Here is a 15,989-nt window from a genome sequence, read left to right on the forward strand (position 1 = left end):
CGCCGCCAGTGACACAAACAACGAGAAGGATGCATGCACAATGTATTGAAACCGGTATCATCTAGACAAGAAGACTCCAAGCTGCAAGCGCCAACAATCCCAGATCCACTACAACAAAGTCTCTCGCCAGCATAATCGTACCAGCAACACCCCTTTCAATCACCACCTGCATCATGCTCTGCCCACCACATTAGCCACACCCACGGAATCCAAATCCAAACCAATCCCCTGCGCTGATTCACACCCATCTTAAACAGGCAATCCAATTGCGTCAAAGAAAAAAGGTGAAGCCATCCCACACCGGCGAATTGTTCCGCGGAGCACCGCCCCCAAATCGCGATCACTATCCTACTCCCAAGACCGCAGTCACACTACGCGAGGATGCCGCAATCGGATCGGGAGACACGTTGGGCCAATGAGGAGCTAAGATTGCGCCGGAACGACGCCCTAGTGGAGCGCGGAGGTTCGTGCCGCTCTTCTCTCACAGACCCAAGGCGAGGGGAGCTAGGGCCAGGGTGGAGTTTGCAGAAGTAGAATGTGGGGACTGTTGTGGCCTGTTTGTGGGCCGATGGTTCATGGGTTTCTCGATGTGTTTGTCTTCGTAGCGTGATGTCTGCGATGGCGAATGCCGTGAAGTGGACGGAGGCCGGCTTGGCTGCTTGACGAAGCTGGCCGCCTTGTTACCGTTGGGGTGGTACTGATTATTTGTAAGCGAGGATATCGTCGATTGTGGCCATGCTTGTGGTTTGGAAACCTTGATGAATAGCAATACTAGAAGGAGATGTGTACTACTAGGGCATCTATGTTATGGTATTAGTATAGAGCAGGCCAAGATTCCCACTATACGAGCTTTCGATTGTTCGAGTATTTCGTTGCGAATGAGCGAGTCAGTATTGACTCATGGGTCGCGAGTCAACGACCTGGAGATTTCGGCGTTACTATGCTATAGAATCCTCGTCACAGGACATGGAATATATTCCTGCAATATTGTACCCCATTCCGCTTGACCTGAATCATCACCACCTCAATATTCAAAGTCATCATCAGCACTCGGGCCCTTGCTTTTGCTAACACTCTCCTGCCTCTGGTACATCTCAGCAATCATGCGACTTGAGCTTGCTTGGTCAGGCTTCTTGTCGTCTCTCTCCTTGATGAATCGGGGGAATCTCAGACTGACGCCCTTGCCGCCACCAGACACCTCATCTGCGGCAGCCCTGTATCGTGGAGACAGGGTTAAATCGGCCGTCTTGACTTCCCAGACATAACGCGGCTCAAACCAGACGTCGGGCTGGTCTTTGTTGCCGGTAGAATGGGTATAGAAGGGTTTAGGGCGGTCGATAACAATCTCGGAGAGCGTCTTGTGGAGAGTCTCAAGAATGGCTTCCGAGAAACCGGTACCGATGTTGCAAACAGTCTCGTACTTCTCCGTCGAGGGATTGTAGCAGGCGAGCAGGAAGGCGCCATACCAGCTTGTGCGCTTACCCTTGCCGTAATAGGCCCCCAGGACAACAAGATCCAGAGAGTCGCCCACGCCGGCAAGATAATCTTTCTTGACCTTGAGCCAGTTCTGCGAGCGCTTGGACGGCTCATAGTAGGACTCTGGCCCATCCAGCATCTTTACCATGAGGCCTTCGCAGCCTTCCTTGACGGAATCTTCAAGAAGAATTTGGATCTCTTCCAGCTCGTTGGTGTTGCCAAACTTGGCGAGTGCAAACTCTCCTTCAACAGGGATGAAGGCTTCATTGAGATGTTCACGACGCTCACGGAAGGACTTGGTCACGAGAGCCTGCGATTGTTAGCGACGATGCAGTAAGTAGAAATCAAGAAGCTTACCTCGCCGTTCAAGTAGAGGAGATCGAAAGCGAATACGCAGACCTTGACCTTTACGTCCTCGACCTTGACATCTTTCCTCTTTCGCGTCATGAGCTGCTGGAATGGCAACACCTTCTTTTCCACCATGTCCCAAGCAACCGTCTCGCAATCAAGAACGAAGCTTTGGGTGCCTTCCTTGACCCAGGTAGGCAGCTTGGCCAGGATATCAGGGTACTTTTTGGACAAGTCTTCCGAGTTTCGTGAGAAGATGTTGGAAACACCGCGGTCGCTCTTGCCGGCTGTAGGAGCAGCAGTCGCCAGCTCCATTTTTGCGTCGTGAGAGACAAAGTGTATTTGGGCACGCTCGCCGTCGTATTTGTACTCGCATGTGAAGTCCTTGCCTTCAAAACGATCCAGAACTTCGGTGATTGACTTTGTTGGTTTGGCAAGCATAGGCTTGAGCGGTACACCAGGCTGTAGGCGACAGTTCTCTCGTAGGTTCATGATACCGTGCTCAAGCATAGCAGGTATGATGACTTCGTAGCTAGGAAGCTCACTGTAAACTGTCTTCAGCGTAGCCTCGGCCTTTGCCAAATCTTCAGTCGATGGCGTCTTGCCCTTCTGTGACATCTCGTGGAATATCATAGCTTGCGCGACAGCTACCACCACAGTCTTCTCAGCAAGACCCAATCGAAGCTTTCCCTCTAGTGTCCGGACGATGAACTTGGCTTCGCTAGGTCCACCCTTGTCCTTTTCAATGTCAACATGCTTGCCAGAGTTGTGCGCATCAGCTGCCGACAAGAGCTTCTTGATACCGTCCACCTTTCGTCCTTGAGCACCTTGTCCTTCAACAGTAGCAATGCCCATGAGGCCCTTGCGTACGCCTTCTATTGTCAAAGCCTTGGGTTTGAACATGGTAGGCTGTTTGGATCGACTCTTGGCGGCAACAAGTCCAAGATCACCAATCTCGTTCTGGTCGCTCTTGATCTGTTGTAGGTTTCGGCCAGTACTCTCGGAGACAGCTTTCATGATCAGAGACTCGCCGATACCAAGCTCGATGCCTGCGTAGTCGGCTGCGAGCTTGTTCACCATGAGCATGACGGTTGGGAGCATGTCAGATGGCGTCAGTCGCAAGACTTGGCGGAGGAAGAGCGAGCAGTGGGCGAGAATCTCCAGGCGCTTCGTCGTCATTTCGATCTTCGAGAACGTTGTGCAGAGTGCGGCGTAAGGCACTGGCTCACCCGGTTTCCAGTCAGGATAAGGGTCCTTGGTGTTGGACGAAAGCGTTGTCTGAACCTTCTTCCTCGCCTTGGTCTTGACCTCTTCTGGCTCCTCCTCGGAGCTCACGATCTCTTCCTCTTCCTTGTTTGAGTCGGCATCATCCTCGGGTACAGGTGACGATTTCGCCTCTTTCTTCTTGCCCTTCGCGACCTTTGCCGGCGCTGACACTTCCTCGTCGTCGTCCTCTGGTGTTGCAGCTTTCGGTTTAGCAGCCGCCTTCTTCGACTTTGCTGGTGCTTTGTCTGCCTTTGGCTTCGCAGCTGCTTTCTTTGGCTTCTCCTTCTCCTGCGCTGGCTTTCTCCGTTGTCGTTTTGTGGGGGGTTCTTCTTCGGACTCCTCCTCTTCCTCTTCTTTTATTTGTCTCTTCTTCCCTGTGTCGGAGGTTGTACTATCGACTTCCATCGCATCGTCATCCGCCTCTACCTTCTCCTTGGCAGGTGCCCTGACGTCTGCGTCTGAATCGACTTCGTCATTCTCTTCTTTCTTTACCTCTTCTGGCGATGACTTAGGTTCCCCTTTGGCCTCAACGTCTTTCTTTGCAGGCTTCGGCCTCGTGGAGAAGGAGAGTTTCGACTGTTGCTTCGCTGCGTCGCCGTTGGGTTTCCCGAAGAACTTTCTGCAGAGACCGTAAGCATTGTCCAATTGGCTTGTAGGAGAGTTCCAATGCCGTCGCCGCACCCTAACGTAGTCTGAGAAGACTTTACATACCCGAGAGTGGCCTGCTTCGGAGCCATGGCTACGAAAGTGCGAGTGTCGTGTGCGCCACCAGGCTGCTGAGGGCAATTGCGGCGTAGAAAGATGGAAGACGACTGCAACGATCGGATTGAGGGCGCTGACTTTAAATGGAGTCGTGTTGTTGAAGTGCAACAGGCAGCGAAGCGGAAGGGCATGGTGTTCCAGGCGGCAGGCGCGTCCACGGGTATCAAAGCGCGCCTCCTACGCGCTTGCCAAACGCGAACCTCGAGCGAGCAGACCCTTGCTGATATCGCTTTCGCGGGAAAAACTGAACAGGTGCCTTGCAGCCTACATTAGTGTTTGAGACACACCGCTGTAAGATGCAAACGCAATGTAGTTCTCTTAGACTTTTTGTCTATAGTTGTGCTTTGCAGAGGTAGCTGTCCTATTTTCCCTTGGATGGGGTGCTGACATCATTACACGCCATGGACTAGGCGGCATCTCCAGCATTGACATCTGCAACTTTACAGCTCTACATAACACCTTGTATACTAATATTAACCGTTCTCAAACTGGCGAACTACTTCTGGAAACGTTCGGAGCCGTCTACCTCTACCACCCCGTCCCAGCCCTCCTCGCCGCCGAGAATGTCGAAACCATCTGCGGCACCTCGCCTCACGCCACAATTCTGCTTCAACCAAACCGCACTGCGAGGTCAGCACTCTCATAGACTTGCTAGCCAGCTCACTAACTAATGCGCAAGTCGGCTGAAACAGACTTCCTCCGCATATCACGCGGTGCAATCGACGACTCCATAACACAGAACCTCAACGCCCTCCTCACACCCGCACAACGAGGCTTCGACCCGACTTCTACAAGCACACGACAGCTGCCGTCGCCTGATCACGGTCGGTCACTACAGCCAGAGCAATGTGAAGGGTTCAAGGAGAAGGTGCTGTTCCCGAGCTGGGCAGTGCGATCAGATGTCTTGGACTACTGCGCGGGTGTTGCGACATCGCCAGACCCAGACGATCCGGACAGTGTACTACGGCAGATCGAAGACGCCAAAGCGAGAGAGAGGACCGTGGATGAGCGATTAGATCCATACTCGGGGCGCTACTTCCCACAGGAGGCGAGGACGGAGAGCTTGGCCATGCTCATGCGCAATGAGAGGGCAGTCGAGAAAATTATACGGATGAGGACGTGGAGTATGCTGGGTGAACGGTGTGGCATTACGAGCGAGTCTGCTGAGGTGGCGTTCGACAAGTGGAGGGACACACCACGGTGATGAGGTGGACTTGTGTAGACGGTGCATAGATACATAATGTGGCAGAGTATATAATCTCATCTCATTGCATATCTAGACGTGGCCATGCGGTCTGAGCAGAGAACGTGATGTGCAGCCATCGAACGCGGGCAGGGCGATATGCACAGCCAAGTTTAACCCCGATATACCCTACATGTACCTAGGTAGCAATGCATCGCTGATGGTAGCTTGAGCGCACTCTGGTATCGCGTGTCTTTGAAGCATAACGTCTCTCTCAAGTCGCAACGCGTTGAGCTGAGATGCCCCACAAAAACTCCAAAAAGTTCTGCGCAGCATCGCAACTCCATGCCTGAACGAAGGACAAGACAGCATCATCTCAGCGACCAGACTCTGATGAGTTGAGCGCCGAAGCCAGCACTGAATCACAAACTGCACATTCACAAACAAAAGGTGTCCCACACCGTCCCACAACTCCAATCCATCTTTTCACGGATAATTGCAATTGGTAAGGATGACGGGCGGTATCGATCTACGGGGCCGGGAACGGAGAACTGTCCACAGAGAAAGGAGGGACAACTCTCAGCATGCCACTTGCGTGGAGCCACGATAATATACATAGGATGTAGATTTCCTAACTGATGATGGAGAAGCAGAACGAGGGACGGAGGCGTGCGTGGTTTTGTAGGCGGTGCCAAGGAGCTAGAGCGGGGATTAGTCAGCGCTGCGCACAGAGGATTGCAGGTTTGGATGGGAAAAGTTCGGTAGTGGGGCGCAAGGCGGGAGAGGTTGGTAGAGTGGATGGTTGACCGTGCGAGGTGAAAATTCGAGATGGGAGCGCGGATATCAGGCTGCAACGGGATAGCTTGTGTTCAAAGTGAAGGTCGAGACCTCAGTGACGCCATTCAGGTTCGCATGCGCACTTCAGCGTGCTGGTCAAGGCTCAATCACGGTATGGTTTCACGGCAAAGACAATGTTTATGGGTTCATGCATGCATTCAAGCTGGCTAGACCCATTGTTCGTTCCATCGAGATTCCGTAAGATCGTGATTCATAGCAAGCCGTCTATCGACAGCTCACCACGACATAACCCAGCAGACGTAGCGACCAACTCTCTAGTAGAGGCGCTTGGGGGGGCTCATGGTGGCCTTGATGGTCAAGGAGCCCACGTTCTGCCATCCCTTCTTAAGAAGCGAGACGAGGTAGTTGATGGCCAACATGATGTTACCGATCAGCTCGTCCTCAGTCATGCCAACGTTGCCGATAGCGACACCCATGCACAGAACCTTCTTCAACTGGAACTTGATGGTGGACTTGACTTCGTTCATCTTGTTGGCGAGGTCCTCAGCGTGCGAAACGGGTGTGGGGAACTTTCCGGCCTTGGAGAGACCGGGTCCGAGGAGACGGGGAATCTGCTTGATGAGGGCGTCGGAGGCAACGAAGGCGTCGTACTTCTTCGCGAGCTTCTTGATGAGCTTCTTGTTCTTGTTGAGCTTCTTCAAGTCCTGTGGAGTTGTTAGACATGTCTAGGCGAAAGACTTTAGAGGATACTTACATCAGTGCTCATGGCATCGACACCGTGGTGCTTGGCACGGTCAATGTCGTGCTGGTCACCAAGAACGCAGATGCTCATGCCTGGGACTTATTAGCATGCGCTCTCTCATTTGCGCACCGGTATCAACTTACGAGGGCGGGGAAGGGTGGGGAGCTTGATGGTTCCGGAGAAACGCTTGTCACGCTGGGGGTCGTAGTTCTTGAGGCCGATCTGGAGCTCGACGGTCTCGAGGAAGTTCCTCTTCTTGGTCTCGTTGGAGTACTCAAGGAGCTGTTGAACGTTCGTACGAACGCCGGCGACAGAGATTTTCGACATGTTGGCTGATGTGTCTCCCAGAGGATATCGTTTCCTTTGGTGGCTCTGTAGCGGTGGTGGTTGAAGAAGAGAGAAAAGTGGCGGCGGATTTGTCGCTTGACTGTGGCCGTTTCGCCGCTAGCGAAGTCCGCGCTAGTCCGCTTTGGCCCGACTGATGGCAGTCACTTTCCAACGTTGACATGGGCAACAACATCTCGCCCATGCACATGTTCTCTGCAATGGATATTGCCATCAAATTGTGTCCTCAAGGGATACGCCAAATGTCATTCCACGTACATCAGACGGGTTGCATCGAATACCTTCAAGTCACTTTTGGCAGTCACAAAGAATACATCACGACTAGCTTGCCCGAATATCGATGAAGCATGCTTCGCATTACTCGCATGCACGGAAGAAATAAAAATGATACTATACACATGACTTTTCTTCCCAGAATCCGCGCATTGATGAGTGCACTACGCCATGCAATGCCCGAAAACTCCTCGCCATAACCATGAGAGTAAGAAGAACAAAGTCAATAAAAACAAGTTAAAGGAAGTAGCATGTGCCCAAGCACAGTGTTGCTACGGGGTATCCCGTGTGAGAAACCCTAACGCCGTATCCGCCGCACCATTTTCGTAAGCTCAATCCGATCGCAACTGAGGGGTATGTCGTCTACGCGTACTGCCGCGCCAAATGAAGCAAAAGCCGAAGCTAGAAATATACAAAAGGCGAAGGAGAGGTATTCAAGATCATCGAAGGTACCTGTGCCAGATGTGCCAGATGTGCAGAGGAGGTGTTTTGTGCTCCCCATTGCATGTCTCCTAGTGCATGAGCTGCTGGTTGTTGGCGGCATCGACGACGTTGTCAGAGAGGTTGATCAAGAGTTGAGCAAGACAGCGCTTAGTGGCTGCGTCGTCTCGAAGAACAGATGAGAAGGTGGCGTCGCGGAGAGGCTCTGGTAAGCACTGGCGAAGCGCCTCGCGAGCACGAGCGTTATCGCTCAAGCTGGCAAAGTTAGTTACAAGTACAAAAGACGGACATGAAGTGTGCATACCGAAGGAAACACCTAACAACGTGCTTGAGCAGGCGAACGGTCTGCTGCTCCACAAGTTGGTTGACCATGTTGCTGAGTACGGTGCCGACAGCATAAAAGCGCTCGTAGGTCTGACAGATGTAGGCAAGACCGATGTCGTCTAGCAGGATCTTCTGAACGATGAATATAGCCACTGTCTTGCTGAGCTCCGAGCCAGTCTCCATGATACGCAGGCAAAGCGGGATGATCTCAGTTGTCAAGAGGAAGTTAATAACCTCACTAGAGTCGTTCTTCACGAGAGCGCCAATGACACCGAGAGATGTAAGACGCAGGTATTCGAAAGGCCGCGACTTGGACGTTGTGTTGAGGAACGGGTAGAGGAAGAGCGGGATGTGCGCTGTGAGTGCATTAGCTACGTCTCCTCAGTGCGATGTCTGACTTACCGCTCAAGAATAGGCCGCGAGTTTCGGTATGCGAAGCGACACACTGGAGAAGCGCAAGAGCGTTGCACACACGGTTAGAAGCGGCAGCGGTCAATTGCGACGGGTTGAGCAGAGGGTAGACGGAGATGATCTCTTGGAGGAGCGAGGCCATGACACCTGGGGTCGTTAGTATTCCGTCGCATTCTCAACAACACAATACGCGTACCGAAAGAGTGCCAGAGGATCAGAGCCAACTCCGGAACTTGTTCCCGCTTCTTGCTCAATTCCAGAAGAGCAGCCTCACGCGTGGCAGGCTTCATGAGCTGGGCTATCCACTCCAAGACGCGCCTGTTCTCCTCCGTCATTCCGATATCGGTGGTCTGGACGTCGTTCGCGGGGCCGCGGGGGACGGCGTTGTTGCCGGGAAGGGTGGTGCCATTGCTGGCGGCGAGTTGTTGGTGGTACTGTCGCTGGGCAGCCGCCTGGACGGCCTGGGCCTGTTGTTGTTGAGCGTGCAGCTGGGCGGCCTGGGCTTGGTGTTGTCCGTGCTGGCCTACATGATGCTGCGGTTGCTGGTGATGGCCATGGGCTTGAGCTTGAGCGGGCCAGTCGCCGTACTGCTGCTGCTGCTGCTGCTGTTGCGCGAGGAAATGTTGCATTGGCCGCGATTACCGACAGGTTCGTATTGATTGTGGGGTGGAGGTAAGATAAGAAGGTTTGCGCGACTTTATATGGTGAGGCGGCGATTGCTTGCGAGGTCACGCGGTGGGGAAATCGGACGTGGTGAGTCTGGCAGCACTCGAGAGCACTCATGGAGTCGCGAAACACCCCGCTAGCGCCGGGGCCTTCCACGGTTAGTCAGCTATTTTTGGCGTCATACTTCCTCAGTAAAGCAGCTATCCCTACATACTTTCACCTCGTACAAGAAAACGCTGAACAAAAACACGTTATAGCAACTGATCGCCAATGGCTCCACTACTGTCTGAAGACGAGCTCCAACATCTGCGCGATGCACGCGGAGCAAGCTCGTGGATAATCCGCCTTTTTGTGAACAGCATCCCAAGGAAAAGCTTAACCCGGCGGAGAACATGTATTCTAGGACCAAACAATACTATGCATCTTGTAAAACCGACCGCGGAAGGTGCAAGAAACTCAATATAGATCAACCCAGCAAGAGCAAGAAATTTAGTACGAAACAAGGTTATACGCTTGCATGCGTAGATATAGTATCTTTGAGTATCGCGCAATCACTAATGCCAGACTCTATTGCACTTTATTCGAGAAAGAGGCCTCAACACCCTAGAGCCTACTTTTACATCCGATCATCTCTTTTGCATACTTTCATCTTGATACAGGCTGCAAACCTGTTCAGAAGTTTCCTTGTATGAAGTGATTGTGCGAGTGAATCCGGCATCGACACCTAGAAAGAGTTGACAGATCTGTGCTGCTGCTAGACATCCGCGGATCCATGAAAGACGCATGATCTCAGTCATGAGAGTTTAGAACAGTATAGATGTCGACATTGTTGTGGTAAGGATGGAGTTATGACGCGCTTGTCGAGGATCCGATGTTAATGGTGATACCTGGGTAGGTATGCAGCACGTGCTTGGTCGTGCACGTATCTGATCAACGTATCTGCGATACGCGACTCAGGTTGTCATGGATTTGACTGTCTGAGACTTCTGCTAGTGCGTCATAGAAGGTCGCCTAAATTTGTCATCGCGCGTTTACTCCTGCCCTGCACGTAGTCTTTTCACACTATCCACGGAAACAGCGGCAGCTCGAGCTTTTGCAAGATGGACGGAACTCCGCATCAGGTGCACCTTAGACAGCCGTCCTTGTGGAGATAGAACTGCAGAACAGCTCTTGATATAATAAGTCTTCTTCTACATTACATCTCCGATGCATCACCCCGCTAAACCCCTCCCAAGCAATGAATATCTACCCAGACCCCCTACCCTTCGTCACCGGATCCCTCCCCGGCACCACCGTATCCCTCCAAAGATCCTCATCCTGCTCATGCCTTGGGATAAAACGCCGTGGCCCCGTAAACATCGTCTCACCGGTGATAAGCGGCATTGACATTGTAGTATCTATATTGTTCTGAAATCTCATCAGTTATTAGGGACTCCCGGAGAGAATTGTTTTGGGGAGGAGAAGGAGGAGGAGGCTGGGCATACTGCTGTGTTTGTGGGTCATCGCCGTAGTAGATTGGGGCTTCGAAGTCGGTGGCGGCGTGGGAGAGGATTGTGGGGTCGATTTCGGGTATTTGCGTTGAGGAGGGTGGTTGTGATTGGGATGGTTGTTGAGAGATGGTGGTTTGGGGTGTGGTCATTGTGTTTGTTGGCTGCTGTGTGCTGGCGTCGACTTCGACGATCTTGTCTTCTTGTACTCTTACTTCGCGGTCGCGCAGACGGCGCATTAGTCCGAGGAACTGTGAGTTTTGGAATTTCTCGCTTGTGTTGTCTGCTACGCGCTCTAGCAATCGGCCTGCTGTTGCTGCCATCTCATCGTCTTCGTTTCTTGGCGGTTGTTCTTGCTTCTGCTCTTCTTCGGGTTTTTGTTCGAAGTGTTGTAGCGGCTCTGGTGTTCGCATGTAGCCTGCTGCTTCTAGATCCTGCCATATCTGCTCTTCGCTCATCTGGACGCGTGAGCCAAGTGGGTATTGCGACATGAGGCGTTGGTTGATGGCTTTGATGAGCTCTTCGGCGCGGGTCTTGACTTCTGGAGGCGCATCGCGGTTCACGATTCTTTGAAGAGAATCAACGATCCATTTCCCCTCATTCGCATCTTGTACCAGTGTTCCACTCTTTTCCAGGCGATCCATGTTCTCGAGGTAGGCTACTGCTTCGTCGGTTCGTCCGAGACCGGTTTCGCTCCAGACTTGGATGGCGGAGTATACAGCTAAGCTCACAGTCAGCACTCGTAGTTGGTTAGACGGACACTACACACCTGGCCGCGTTTCTCGTATCCGTTGAAGAAGAGGATCCATCTCACCCGGCCGGTCCAGATCCAGCGCCTCTTGCGCTGGCTGTGTGTGTACTTGCTCTGCCTCTGCCGTCTCCATCATGTCTTGTTGCGCCTGCGCAAATGCTTGTTCGAAAGCCGCCTCGTCGAAAGCTGGCACGTCATCCTGGGCGCGCTGCTTCCCTTGCGCGACCTCTGAGACTTGGGCATTCTGGAAAGTCGGGGTCTGCATGTATGCTTGTCCACCAAATCCACCCATGTTGTATCCCGACATGCCTCCATACGGGGTTTGCTGTAATGCAGGCGCCTGTGCGACCGGAGCCTGTTGCCTCAAGAAGTCCTGATGCCATGCTGACGCTGCGCTCGCCGGCTGCTGTCGCTGTTGCTGGAACGCTTGTGGCGGCGGACTGCTAACATTCAAGCGTTGAAAGTCGGCCGCCCAGTCGGGTGCTTGTGGAGCTTGCGCAAATTGGGGAGGAGGTTGCGCGAATCGTGGATCGAAAGGTTGGAAGTTTTGTGTTGGAAGAGGCCGGCCGCCGGCTTGAAAGGCTTCAAACTCGTTATCTAACGCGCCTACGTTTGGTCCCGGAGATGATCTAAAGCCCTGCTACAGTTTAGATGGCGAAGCGCAAGATTTCGGTATGACCACACACCTGCGCCGGTGAATGTCTGCCGACCAAGCGGTCCTGCTGAAGCGTCCGGTCTACGGTCGTGTGCTTCTGGAAGTTTTGCAGGGCATTTGAAGGCCCACAAAGCTCAGCCATGTTGAATCAAGAAGGAATAAAAGTACACTAAGAGGGGTATCAACGCATGCTAGAAGGAAAGTGTGAGAGGGTCTGTCGGAGTGATGGTGTTGCGGCAACTGAGCGTCATGTTCCCGGAGATCAGAAGCCGACCGCATGCCGAGGCAAGAGGCGTGAGTGGGCCCCACGCGTCAGCCCTAGAGCTGACAGGCAGGTGCGATCCATGGATGACGCACAAGCACGTGCTACACTGTTGACTTCCCAAATTCTGTGAAAGCGGCAGTTGGTAAGATCGCGCGTGGCATAAATTGTGTCGTTGTCATCGAGCTGGAATAGTGCCCCACCCTCTGCCCAATAAGTGTAAACCACAAGCAGCGTAGCACAACACCGGTGAAGAGCTGGAAGTCGTTGAGACGCACGAACATGCGCCTAGAGTTACACAGCAGTATGGGCGAGTCAGATAGGTCAAGTAACATGCGTTCCAATCGAGATCGACAATAAGCCAAATCCATGCATAAAAAACTACGTAACAGAACAACCGAGCAAAGGTACCTATGTATGTGTATAAAATCCTAGAGAGAAGATTGGTATATGTCGTCATGAGCAAAGAGAAACCAACACCTCCAAAACACAAACGCATCATAAAACCCCATCTCAACCCCCTTATCTACCATAAAACATCTCCCCCAAACTGATGTTCGCCTGCCTAGACGACCCACCAACCACACTCCTCGACCTAGACCTCGACTTCTTCCTCACAAAAGCATACTCCTTCTTACCATGTCTATCCCTCCCTTCCGATTCAATAAACAGCTTGCTACCGTGTCCAGTGCGCAGACGACGGGTATGCTCGAAGAGGATGTCGGTTTCGCGTTGGGACATTTCGCGGAGGACGATGATGTATTCGGGGTTCTGGGTATCAAGTTAGTATAGTACTTGGTAGCAGAGTATAGGGTTGGTGGATGGGGACTTACAACATCGAATTCGTAGGGGATGTCGTAGTAGTGCAGCGTCTCGACGTCGAGATGGCTCCTGTGTACCTTGGCGTAGGTAGGCGGCGGCGCAATGGCGATCTGATGCGAAGAGGAGTGCGAGTGAGAATGAGAGTGGTGGTGGTGCGGTGGTGGCGGAGGCGCAGGAGGAGCGATTGGATGCAGAGGATGGTTAGGCATCATGCCTGCCTGGAGCTCACGCTGCTTGTCCGGATTGACGAGTGCCTGGATCTGGTTGTCTTGGAAGCCGAATTGAGCGAGTCGCTTGCGCATCGTCTCCTCGAGCTCCTTCTCCTGGGCCTCTTTCTTGCGCTTCTCTGCTTCTTCTGCCGCTTGCTGCTTTCGCGTGAAGGCGTCGAATTCTTCCTTTTCCTTGCGCTTTCGCTCTTCTTCTTCGAGTTTGAGCTTCATGATGAGCTCCTCCTTTGCTCGCTTCTCCTTGTCGGCGTCGAGGATCTTCTTGCGCTCGTACTCGTAGATGATACGGTCTTTCTCTGCTTGAGCTTCGGCCTCTTCTTTGGCCTTCTTCCGTTGGTATTCATCGACAGCACGCTGTTGAGCTTCCTTTGCCTCTCTTGCCTGTTTAGCTACCTTGGCTTCGTTATCAGCGATGATTCGCTTGCGCTCTTCTTCAAATGCCTTTTCCTTGAGTTCACGCTCACGTGCCTCCTTCTCAAGTTTGGCCGTGTTCTCTGCAATGATGCGCGCGCGCTCTTCGTTCTCTCGTTTCTTCTTCTTCTCCATGTCAGACAGAATCTTCTCACGCTGTTCCTCGGCCTCGCGTTGCTCTCTGGCTTGCTTGAGCTTGGCCTCGGCAAGTATTCGCTTGCGTTCGTCATCCTGTTCTCTCTGCTCCCTCTCTAGTTTGGCAAGCATCTTGTCGCGCTGTTCCTCGGCCTCCCTTTGCTCTCTGGACATCTTCGCCCTGTTCTCAGCGATAATCTGAGCTTTCTTCCTCTCCTCGTCGATATCGCGTCGCTCGCGGTCTCGGTCTTCCCTCTCTCGCTTCAACTCCCAATCGCGACGCATACTCTCCTCCATTCTCTTGATGTTTTCCGCTTCTTGCTCACGGTCCCTTCTGTCATGGATGAACTCAAGCTCAACCCTGCGCCTGGCCAATTCCTCCCGTCTCTCGGTTTCCCTCTCCCAACGTTCTCGTTCAGCCTTCTCCTCGGCTTCTTCAAGGCGTTGTTGCGTTAGTGCCTCTTGTATCTTATCCTTGTAGCCATCTGACGAGTGATGACGTCTTTCCCTTTCGAGTTGCTGTTCAGCGTCCCGAAGCCGCTGCTCAGCAAGTGTCAACTTGACTTTGTCCTCGTAACTACGATCTGGCGAATGATGATGGTATCGCTCCTGACGCTCCCTCTCAAGCCTGTCTTCGAGATCTCTAAGGCGTTGCTCGGCAAGTGTCAACTTGATCTTGTCTTCGTAGTTCGGCTCGGGAGCACGTTGATGCTCATACTCGTGCCTAGAGCGCGACCGGTGCTCCTTCTTTATGTCTGCTCGCAGCGCAGCGATGTTATCTTCCAGGTCCTCGAACCCACCAGGCATACGTCGGCCACGGGGACTGGCGTCTTGACCCTTCTGCTCAGTGCTTACACGGGGGTGGCTATCGTTATCCAGGTGACTGGTGTTGTAGATTGTCACGTTGGGAGCAGGCGCATGACCTTGTGAGCGAGTTCGATGGAGACCGGTTGTATAGTGCACTTCAGGAGCCAGAAACTCTGTCGTGCGACGACCGTAGTCAGGACGATAGACCTCGTCGTCTTGGACTCTCCGCGGTGGGGGTCGTGGTGCGGGGGGATGAACATGACGGGTGTGAATGTTCAAAGTGTCCTTTGTGACTTTGTGCCTGGACCACTCATCGTCCGTCGAGTAACTCGGGTCCCAGTCGGATGCTCGTGGCATAGTGGGCGAGGAGGCTGAAAAGACGGGTGAAAAGTAGAAAAACTATCCTGACTGTTCGGTCTGAAATCTGAGGTGAGGACAAAGCAGAGCAATCAATCCAAAACCTTTGGGTTGGTCTCAGTTGCGGCGTGGACACACAGAGCGGGGTCGACGCTGAGGGGGCGGCACAGCAGCAGAGGTGACACGGTATAAAGAGAAGGTAACGTAAGAAAGCAGAAATGTCAGCAAAGGTGCGGCTGCAGCAGAACTTGAAGGAATTGCGCCCCTCTTGCTGGAATGGGGGCTGAAAGCTGCCTGATCACTAGCGGCATCCTCATGCGCCCGGTCTTGTGAACACAAATCAGCCGGAAGGCATATTTGACCTATCAACGATAATGTAGAAGGCCGTCCACATGCCTGCATCCCCTCTGCGCTGTTGTAGCGCTGCGGTGTGCGATTCTTGCGACGGCTTTGCCCTACATCCTTCGGTCTCTACAGCTAGCGGCACGAGGATGGTGATGGTTTGGTGGGGCATGTCGAAAATAACACTAATCAAGCGCCATCAAGCGCCAAAGCCTCCATCCATGGATCTACTCTAGGCTGGGGGCGGAAGTGACATATCAAGTAAGTCTTGTTAGTGTACAGCGCTGCTGTCAAGCAACCCGATCAATCTTCAAGTGTCAACTTCGTGGGCACCCATTCCGTTGATCTCCCTTTGACGCGCGCTCCAAGACACATGTTCTCCATTCTCAGCGCCTCATGAAACAGCTCCGCTCGCGTGCGACCCGCCGAGGTATCGTGACCAACAAGCTGATCGGAGTAAGCCTTCATGTGCCCGGGGCCGCGTTTTCGGCTAGAGCAGCCCCCAAGATCGTCTTCGATAGCCACAGCTCTTCAGCCGCACCTTTCCAGTCAGGGTCGGTCCGAAATTCCAGACTTTCGGTCTTGATTAGATGGTGTGAACTTTGACGAGATGGGTATTCCGTGAGAGACGTTAAGATGTAGATCGTTTATTCCATTTGAACACTCCAATGTGCATGTGAGCGAAGAGGGTCTAGCCG

At 52.9% G+C, this 15,989-nt stretch overlaps 6 protein-coding genes across 6 annotated transcripts; 1 reads left to right on the forward strand and 5 right to left on the reverse strand.

The window, feature by feature from the left end:
• Positions 1-1,024: 1,024 nt before the first annotated feature.
• On the reverse strand, positions 1,025-3,827 carry J4E87_010629 (uncharacterized protein; the record flags this gene model as incomplete). The annotated part of the gene is made up of 3 exons (XM_049382201.1): positions 1,025-1,786; positions 1,834-3,709; positions 3,802-3,827. The coding sequence occupies 3 exons, from the start codon at positions 3,825-3,827 to the stop codon at positions 1,025-1,027; spliced, it is 2,664 nt and encodes an 887-aa protein (XP_049228025.1).
• A 588-nt stretch (positions 3,828-4,415) lies between these two features.
• J4E87_010630 (uncharacterized protein) lies at positions 4,416-5,056 on the forward strand (the record flags this gene model as incomplete). The annotated part of the gene is made up of 2 exons (XM_049382202.1): positions 4,416-4,482; positions 4,545-5,056. The coding sequence occupies 2 exons, from the start codon at positions 4,416-4,418 to the stop codon at positions 5,054-5,056; spliced, it is 579 nt and encodes a 192-aa protein (XP_049228026.1).
• Positions 5,057-6,147: 1,091 nt separating this feature from the next.
• Positions 6,148-6,902, reverse strand: CRP74 (60S ribosomal protein L10a; the record flags this gene model as incomplete). Its single annotated transcript, XM_049382203.1, has 3 exons — positions 6,148-6,537; positions 6,588-6,667; positions 6,719-6,902. 3 exons carry the CDS (start codon positions 6,900-6,902, stop codon positions 6,148-6,150), a joined length of 654 nt encoding a protein of 217 aa, XP_049228027.1.
• Positions 6,903-7,705: 803 nt separating this feature from the next.
• On the reverse strand, positions 7,706-8,998 carry RCD1 (Cell differentiation protein rcd1; the record flags this gene model as incomplete). Its single annotated transcript, XM_049382204.1, has 4 exons — positions 7,706-7,889; positions 7,939-8,314; positions 8,361-8,516; positions 8,566-8,998. The coding sequence occupies 4 exons, from the start codon at positions 8,996-8,998 to the stop codon at positions 7,706-7,708; spliced, it is 1,149 nt and encodes a 382-aa protein (XP_049228028.1).
• Positions 8,999-10,398: 1,400 nt separating this feature from the next.
• Positions 10,399-12,070, reverse strand: J4E87_010633 (uncharacterized protein; the record flags this gene model as incomplete). Its single annotated transcript, XM_049382205.1, has 3 exons — positions 10,399-11,243; positions 11,292-11,910; positions 11,984-12,070. The coding sequence occupies 3 exons, from the start codon at positions 12,068-12,070 to the stop codon at positions 10,399-10,401; spliced, it is 1,551 nt and encodes a 516-aa protein (XP_049228029.1).
• A 642-nt stretch (positions 12,071-12,712) lies between these two features.
• Positions 12,713-14,949, reverse strand: J4E87_010634 (uncharacterized protein; the record flags this gene model as incomplete). Its single annotated transcript, XM_049382206.1, has 2 exons — positions 12,713-12,961; positions 13,024-14,949. The coding sequence occupies 2 exons, from the start codon at positions 14,947-14,949 to the stop codon at positions 12,713-12,715; spliced, it is 2,175 nt and encodes a 724-aa protein (XP_049228030.1).
• Positions 14,950-15,989: the final 1,040 nt, after the last annotated feature.

The sequence above is a fragment of the Alternaria ethzedia genome (assembly GCF_023757985.1).
Source record: "Alternaria ethzedia strain BMP 0044 chromosome Unknown scaffold_53, whole genome shotgun sequence".
In the NCBI taxonomy this organism is placed as follows: Eukaryota; Fungi; Ascomycota; class Dothideomycetes; order Pleosporales; family Pleosporaceae; genus Alternaria; species Alternaria ethzedia.